Source organism: Centroberyx gerrardi, chromosome 14, assembly GCF_048128805.1.
Source record: "Centroberyx gerrardi isolate f3 chromosome 14, fCenGer3.hap1.cur.20231027, whole genome shotgun sequence".
In the NCBI taxonomy this organism is placed as follows: Eukaryota; Metazoa; Chordata; class Actinopteri; order Beryciformes; family Berycidae; genus Centroberyx; species Centroberyx gerrardi.
The window spans coordinates 20,135,207-20,143,899 of record NC_136010.1 but is presented as its reverse complement, the minus strand read 5'-3'; the positions used below and the strand labels follow the sequence as shown (position 1 = coordinate 20,143,899).

The 8,693-nt window shown below is 45.1% G+C and overlaps 1 protein-coding gene across 1 annotated transcript in view; it reads right to left on the bottom strand.

The window, feature by feature from the left end:
- Positions 1 to 1,300: 1,300 nt before the first annotated feature.
- The window catches only part of itga5 (integrin, alpha 5 (fibronectin receptor, alpha polypeptide)), a 34,301-nt gene continuing 26,908 nt past the window's right edge, over positions 1,301 to 8,693 (bottom strand). Inside the window, exons 22-30 of the mRNA XM_071921441.2 lie at positions 7,879 to 7,958; positions 7,671 to 7,751; positions 7,464 to 7,569; positions 6,868 to 7,026; positions 6,021 to 6,131; positions 3,607 to 3,720; positions 2,699 to 2,800; positions 2,443 to 2,565; positions 1,301 to 2,248 (exon numbers count right to left, since the gene is read on the bottom strand). Coding sequence (XP_071777542.1) covers positions 2,165 to 2,248; positions 2,443 to 2,565; positions 2,699 to 2,800; positions 3,607 to 3,720; positions 6,021 to 6,131; positions 6,868 to 7,026; positions 7,464 to 7,569; positions 7,671 to 7,751; positions 7,879 to 7,958 — 960 coding nt within the window. The 3' untranslated portion in view covers positions 1,301 to 2,164. The remainder of the gene's footprint in view (positions 2,249 to 2,442; positions 2,566 to 2,698; positions 2,801 to 3,606; positions 3,721 to 6,020; positions 6,132 to 6,867; positions 7,027 to 7,463; positions 7,570 to 7,670; positions 7,752 to 7,878; positions 7,959 to 8,693) is intronic.

The window sequence follows — 8,693 nt, the reverse complement described above, 5'->3', positions numbered from 1 at the left end:
TGACTATGCTTTGTGAGAATGCAAGTGAAAGTGAAAAGCCAGAACCCCACAAGGGATTTAGTCTGTATGGTAATCACACACACTTCAACACACTTCACCACATGTTACAAAGTTCTGGTTTATCACAACTCGGTGACAAATAAGAAAAAATAAAACAAAATGAAAATTGTAATATCAACAAGAGTGAATATAAATATTGCACTTCCAAACAACATTTAGTTCCCAGTGCCTAGTTGTTATCCCTTTGTTAGAGGTACAAACTGACATTCTGCACAGCATGCAACATGTCTGGACGGTAGGTTACAGTCTCTATTGTTTGTGACAGATGCCACTGAGGTCCTAAATATTCTAACTTCCGTCACGCAGTTTAACAGCTCATCCTGAATGATGATTGTATTTATGCCATCTTTACCAACAGTAATGCAGAATGGCTTGACCTCAATGATCTCAAGCTACAGAGGCGATGGGGATGGACAGGACTAAGCAATGGGAAAGGCATAACTAATTCATACACAAAGCAAACATTCATAAATATACCATTCACACACATGCATGTGTGCATGCATTCATGCACATCTGCATGCATACACACACACATGCACGCACACTCACAGACATTAACTATTTACATTTAAGGCACATAAAACCTATGTACAAGACAAATAAATGAAACCAACACAATGCATTTCAATGTTGAGTCCCTGGGTGAAGCTGTAGCCTTTTGGTAGTGGGATAACTTCTGCCACTATTAGTTGTCTTTCTAAACATGGGCAACTTTTACTCAAAAGACAATCAATCAAACATACAGTATCTCACAGTATCACACACTGTAAGCTGAAAATGGATCTTCTACACTCACAAGAGTGAAGGTCCTGCCTGCTCTCAGACTACACTACTGCTTCCCTACTCTCTTTAAAGGCTACAACAGATGATTGTCGTGTCTTTGCTTCAAGACATCATTACACCATGGCCATACACTCTGTGGTTTCACCTGAGCATTCTTTGCTTGTGCCCCGTCTCCATGCTGCCCGTTATGAGCCTAACCCTAGCCTGGCATTAGTAGAGACAGCAGATTCTTCTCTAGGACTCCAGGAGAACACCACTAGCCATCTTTCTGACAGAAGCACCACGCTGTTTCAAGCCTAATGTGAGGTTCCACAGGTCTGTGGTGGTTCCAGTCACATCCCAGGTGACTACAAGACAATGATGATGCCAGCATTGGTAACTCTGAACATGAACAAACAGGATTTAAAACAAAGTGATCAGTAGGAGTCAAAGTCAAAACTCAAAGGAAGGTCAGTCAGTCTTTGGCATCTTTTTAGTTATATCAGTAGATTTCTCCTTTGAGTGCAAAAACAACTGAACCCAGCACTGTCCACCAACCTGAGGCAGAGAGATCATTTCCATGAACAGTTTGGCAACAAATGGGCTTACACTATGTAAAATACATGAAATGATGTAATAAAAGCTGAGTCATGAACAGATTTGGTTGTGACATCTGGGCAGGTAATATTGTCATCGCAATAGCCAGGTTAATGTTTCCACCCTAAACCTGGAATCCTGATCTTCTGTTTCAACAAACCGCTTGTGTTCAGGAAGTATCAGAAGAATACTGTTATGCTACAGCGATAGCGGTGTTCACGGCTCCTCGCCACCATATGCAACATGTGGCCGTATCCTGTCAGAAGCAGTGATGCACACCAGATCATTAGCACCAAAATAAGGCAGTTAAAAGGGTAATATGGAATTCTCTATCACGAGGATTCACAAAAGGAAAGCCAACAGGCATCTCCCTCCATCCACGGCGTGGGCCAAAGCTTGCCTGCGTTTCTGCACTTCTTTTGCAGTCACTAGTGTTGTTGTTCAGTCCAACGTTAGCCTTGAGGCAGTCCAACTGTGACATTGAGAAAAGTTCTATTTGGTAACAATCCCAACCTGCCGACAAACAAGACATATATTAAATTTAAAAAAAAAAGAAAACATTCATTTGGTTTGGAGATCTTTGGGTTTTTATCGTCCTCTTAGTGCAGCACAGTGGAGTTCCAGTGGTCTTTCCTCCTCCTAACTCTTCAACTGCAGTCTTATCCTCTCTAGACGCTCCGTCATGTTTCTCCATTGCAATCATATGGCCAGGTTCTGTGGTTCTGGTAGCTCTGGCGGTCGTTTAGGCCTCCGAGGCAGCCTGTGGTTTGAGTTGTGCTTTCTCCATGGCAGTGCCGTAAGGTAGGGATCGCTTGAAGAAGCCAAGCTACAAGAACAGGAAGAAAACAAGAGAATTTAGAAGTGCACCCTGACCACTTCAGTAGCAATCTTGTGAGTCCCAAGTCATTGTATCACTCTAGATAGTCACTAGGAGAGAAGTTATCAATTATTGTCTTTAAACAGATGAAGCAACAATAGTACAGTAGTGTGTAATATGCTTTGTTAGACAGCAGCACAGACCTTGTAGAGGACGTAGATGAGTAGAGCCAGAAGCAGCAGTCCAGCCAGAATGGCCAGGATGATGATCCACAGAGGAACAGAGTTATCAATATCTGGCTTGTTCCACACCACCGGGGTCACCACCTGAGGATCAGAGCACAGTTGGTCCTCATCTCAATTCAACTCAACAAAAAAATTATTTAAAATGATGCAATTTACATAAAATAGGCCTGTTGGAATGAAAGAATGAATGAATGAATTTATAAGGTCTAAATACCGTTTTGTGTCCGCTGGGAGAATGCTTGGGTAAGATGGCGTAAGGCATCTTCATCACACTGTATCTGGCCAGGCACTCCAGCACATAATGCTTATAGGATCTCTGAAGGGAGACACATTATTGTTATTAAATCAGATCCAAAAATGTATTTATTATTGAACAGCAATATATAACATTTTGCAGGTTTACATGGGGGATGCAATTCATTCGTTATACAGTAGGTGGCGATAAAGCCTCACAGACACCGGCTGCCTCTTCCACAGAATATCCCTCTGACATTCCAATCCTATGAGAAGCTGTGACCACCAGCTAATGAATTTTCAATACATTCACACATATGCCTTGTGTTACAGCATATAGGAGCATGTAAATTCTCTCTCGGAGTAGCTCAGACAAGGCAGGTAGACAGACACACTGTAGTAGAAGCTGTACAAACACACTGCATGCACACTTGCACAAAATACCTGAATACATAAACAGCCAATCCTAAATAGAGCAATTTAAATTCAATGCTCAGTTACCAACTGTTTTCCCATTTGTTGAACCGAATATGTGAGACTGTGCTTATTGGCAGACTTAAGAACTCAGCCACCAGTGCTGACATCCAGTCAATACAATCCAGTGTGACTGTGAGACCGACTACTGCAGCGTTTCATCTTTGCCAGCCTCACATTTGAGGTTTTAGGTCTCAGTGTTTTCTTTCTTGATGCTTTAACGAATAGCAGCTACTAACTTCCTGCCAAAGCTTGACATGAGAAAATACACAGACAACAATGGGAACGGGCAGATCTACCGTGCACAGACTTTCCTGTGCCATGCCTTTGTCATCTGGTGGAAACATGTGTTCATGTACATGTAGTGTAGTAACGTGTAGTGAGTTTGTGAGGCAGGGTTCGTCTCCTACTAACCTCAATGAAGGTCTCAGCCCAGATGCGGGAGCGCACTTTGAGGATGGCAGTCGTCCCCTTCTCCAGAAGACCCACGTTACACTTGAGGGTCCAGCACTCCACATTGGAACAGGACTAGAGACAGGGAGAAAGCACAGGAGTGAAGACAATGTAAAGACAATGTTAATTAAATGCTAAATCGTTCAAATGTGTTCAAATGACTTTTTTGTAAAGCATCTACAAAATTTAACCTGTCATCCTAGTCGGTCATTAGGCACATGACTTAAAAACACGAGAGACGAGAAGGAGAGAAAGTCGAAAAGTCAGAAGTCAAAACCGGAAGAACAGATATGGGAAGGGCAAATAACAGCCGTGTTAATGTTGCAGGCCAAATAAATATAACAAAGAGCCCAATGTTATGATGTTATTCCAGGCCTGCTTCGAATTAGAGAGATTGAGGGAATGTCATGAGACTGTAAAAATGCAGCATGCAGTCACCACTCTCCCCATTATTGCCCAACCACTAAAACCAGCCCATTTTTCGCAAGACTGTAGAATACACAATTTTAATTAGATCCCCATAATGCAGCTTGGTGCGTTTAACATTTTAAAACGTCCACAAACTGCGTTTTAGAGCCGGTGCTGCAGAACAGACCACCCCCAGACTGAGAGGTTTCGGTGGGTTTCCTGCGGGAGCGCATTAGTTTACTTATTACGCCGAGGAGGGCAAACACGGGAGGAGAAGAGTGTACCCGCCTAGCTCCCTAAGGCTCAGTCTTAGACAGACTTAATAAGGGCACACAGACAGACAGGGAGCATATCAGTCCACTTCCTCCTGCTAGACCTCCTCGATGCCCCAGGGCACAGGGGGCTGAAAGGCCCCGTAAAGGCTGGTGGGTCTGTTGGAAACGGCAGGAATATGGTCCATTGCCAAAGACGCCTCAGCCCCAAGTCCCACATATCCTCCCTGGTGGGATTATGTGGTCAAGAGCTGGAGCTCGGGGGTGTGGAGGCTGTTCCCACAACTTCAGAAAATAAGGGGCCTCGTCTGTCTAGCTGCTGTATGCACAGGGCCGACATAGGTTGACACTTCGTAAATAAGGAGGAGGAGGAGAAGAAGTATATAGCACTTTTCTTAACATTACAAAGTGATGTAAATTACAATTAGGAACAAAAACATCAACAAACACTCAATGATAAGGGGAGACTTGGACTGCAGACTCCATTATTGCCAATAGATTGTTAAAGCAAATTAACTGTAGCACTACAATGCAATGAGAGCAGACACAAGTTATCAGGTAAATAGAAATTCAAAATAATATCCAAATTATTCCAAATTCCTTTTATTGTTCTAATAGTAGTTAAAAGCGGGTCTTTGTTCTTTCTGCCTAGCTCAGCTCTTCAAAAGACAAAGCAAGTCATCATAGATTCTCCGTCTCACACTACAACCCAGGCCGACAACTTCATCCAAGCGACGCTTAACACTGCCACACTTTCTCCTTTCATCAAGAGACACTTTGAACAGAGACGTCTGTCCTCCCAAGCATAAAAACAAAAGTGCAGAGACGGGAGAAAAGAGGGAGAATGGGGTCCTTCATACTGACGTGTCATCGGACATGCTTGATGAACGAGCACGGTTAGGAGCGACGGGCCGAGAGACAAAGAGCCCTTCAGTACAGGCAGGTAGCCAGAGACAGAGGCGGAGGGAGCGGCTACCTGCAGCTGGGTGGATCAATAGGGCCAGTGTATGGGGCGCGCCGGCCCTCACAACACCCAGAGTCCAAAATTAGAGAGCGGTCTGTGAAGTCACCAGGGCATCACCGACAAAAAAGCCCTCCTTCCCATGTCCCATGTCCCATGTCCTCCCAGCCCCCCCACCACCACTAAAGGCCCTTTAATGTTAATCACCACAACGGGACAACCCCATGCCCTCTGACCCCCTCCCTTTTAACGACATCATAACCTAATTACCCAGTCCCAGGAGCCTCATGTAAGAGCGGGGCCAGTGCCGCCAAAATAGATCCAGACCTGCACACTTAACTTCAGGCAATGCAGCAAAATATATTGTTTCAACCCTCTGGTTCGAGCCTTAACCTTTATCTAATGGAGCTTCAGGCCTTCCTCTTATGTGATACAAATACGGTTTTAACTGTGTAAATAAATTGACCGTAAAAACTGCAAACTGAAGCCCTTAATTCCCTCACTTTCAAGTCACCTATCAGCCACTTGTTACATTAGACTTCACCTTTTGGCCTGGAGATGTGGATTCCTTTATCCAATGTACTGTATTTAATGACTGTAGACACTGCCACCTTTTACAGATTTAAAATTGTAACTTTTTCCTCGGAGCATCTCATTCCAGATTGTGCCAGTACAGAAATAAAAGAACATCATGTGTGTAAGCCTCCTGTGAACCCAAACCCTAAGTGTCTCACCAGGTTAGTCAAATGAGCCAGTTGGTCTCTGTGGACGTCCCTCCTCTCGACATGGTGCTCATGGGCCTTCAGTGCCAGAAGAGGCGGCTGCTCTGTGGAGGTCTGCTGGAGCTAAGGAGAGAGCACACACACACACACACACACACACACACACACACACACACACACACACACACCACCCATTAGGTCAACACAGACACTGACCTCACCAGAGAGAAGAGCACACCACCCTTTCTGTCAATATAAGACCTAATGTTAGCATGACCCAGAGGCTTTTGTCATTAATCAGAAGCATGCGAGCTTTACTCCACATGGGCTCCTGTGGAAATACACTGTACTTAACAATTCACCAGGGGGTAAAAGAAACCGATAGATCACAGCCAAGACAGACAACCGCTCACAGCCCTGCTCAGCATCTGGCCAATTTCAAATGTAAACACAAACAAACAACTACATAAAGTTGCTTTGCCCACAAAATCTCAAGTCTACAACTTGGCGTAAAGGGGGTGGGGAGGGGTGTGTCGTCTGATGTCGAAGATGAGTGAGTTTATTGCTGGCGAGGTGGTTCGTCAAGCTGCGCCGAGTGTAGGGAAGAGCTGCGACATCAAAGCGGTGGTGGGGCGAGTGTCCTGGGTGGGGCTGAGAAGCAGGGAGGAGGAGGTGGGTGTGGACCTACCAGCGGGACGGCCCATCTGTTAATCACACAGTGGAGTGGGAAGCTGTGGGACATCTTCACTGCTCTGACTGTCTGTGAAGTGCGTTCACACACACAGCTGGACTTTGCCTCATCTGACCCTGAGAGGTGTGCGTCTGTGTGTGTGCATGTGTGTGTGTGTGTGTTATTTACTTTGAGGTGTAGGTGGTTCATCTTGTGGTTGGTGGTGCAGTTGAGGGGGCCTTCTGTGGAGAACTCCAGAGGGTAAAGCAGAGCCTGACCCTGGACACTGAGGGGGCAGCGCAGCTGAAGCAGGGTGTGGCTGATCCGACTGGGCCCGTTGTTCACCAGCTGACAAAGACAGAGAGCAAAGACAGAGCGGAAAGAGGAAATTAACAAGGAAAACTTTAATATGTAAAGCATTAGAGAACTTCCAGAGCAGCTGAATGATTTCATATTTGAGTTCATTTTGATTCATGCGCCTTAGTGGAGTCGCGAGGCTGCGACAGAATTTCTTTTCCACTTTGAAGCTTTAATATCTGCCATCCTTTTTTTACTCCCGCCTAAAGTAGAGCACTGTTAAATCTCGCCTAAGTGAAAGTGGATCTGCACAGTACGATAACAAATCACGGCACTATCTGGAATATGTTTTCTTTGTTTTTGCTTCATTGCGGCCCTGGGAAGTCAGCTTTGCTACATGAATAGTAAGATCTGCTTTCCAACCCAATCTGTTCAGCCCTGATGAGTCAGTGCAGCTCACAGCCTCCTGGAAGAACAAGCCTGATTACCTCGTAGATATGCTCCACTGCAGGCCCAATGTCCTGCTCCACCTGATGGCTTTTGGTCACCTTCCAGTTGGCTGGCGGGAAGAAGACCTTATCAGGCCGGGACACGCTTCAGAAGAGAAGGGGAGAGTGAGAAAATGTGTAGGAACACAGAGGAGACTTTATGAAGTTCCAAAAGTTCAAATGAGGCAATCTCAACACTGAACTCACCCTTGAAGAATGACGTCAGCCTGGACAACCACCTCCAGCTTGTAGGGTGCAACCTCACTGTGGGAATTATTCTCATTTTTACTGTGGAAAGAGAGAGAGAGAGAATAGATTCAGATTAACTGACATGATTTGAGAATCAAAATATGAGGTAAAGGGAGATGATAAGAAACCACTACTAGTGCAACAAACCACACAAAACAAGTCGTACCTGCGAATCTGCAGCTCAAACTGAACAGTCTTGTGTGTGTCCTTCAGTCGTGGCACTGTGAAGCGCAGGCCGGCCCACAGCTGCAGAGAGGAAGATTCATCATCATTAAGTATAAATGGAGACTAACCCAGAATGTTTCCCATTACTACCTAAGAGAACAAAGGAGCAGGTAGTAGACCTGGCCCTAACTACAACTGTGGAAAGTGTACTCGAGGACCGTACACAAGCAGTACTGTAGTTCTCAGACAGCCATGCCTCCTCTCTTCTCTCCTCTCCACTCTGCTCCTCTCCTCCTCTGCTTATTCTATGATATTCTGGGGTCAGTCAGGCTGTGAGCCCCTTGTCTGCCTGGCAGACAGCTGCACTACACCTGGGCAGGCCCAGACTGCAGCTCAATCTGCTGCCCTTTCTTCAATTGTAATTTCATACCCTTTTGTTTTCCACACAAACCGCACGCATGTTCAGCACAGTAATTGCAATCAGGAGGCTTGTGTGCAGCTATTTTTACGGCGCTGTGTGTGTGAGAGAGTGTATTCACATGCAGTGCGTGTAAGTGTGGGAGAAGGAAAGGAGAAACAATTAAAATACTGCCCATAAAAATTTTGGTTTCTCCCCGACTCACTGAATCATTGGTATGGTCATAAAGTCTCTCTGCACCTACCTACATTTATGAGTTACAACTGATTCACATCAGAACAATATGTTGAGCCAACATTACAAGCCGAGACCTTCAGAGACAGCTAATGATCAGATTCTATAAATTCTAATTTCAACCTCTATGCTTTCTTGCAGAGAAGTCTGTCTCCCTCTTCCAG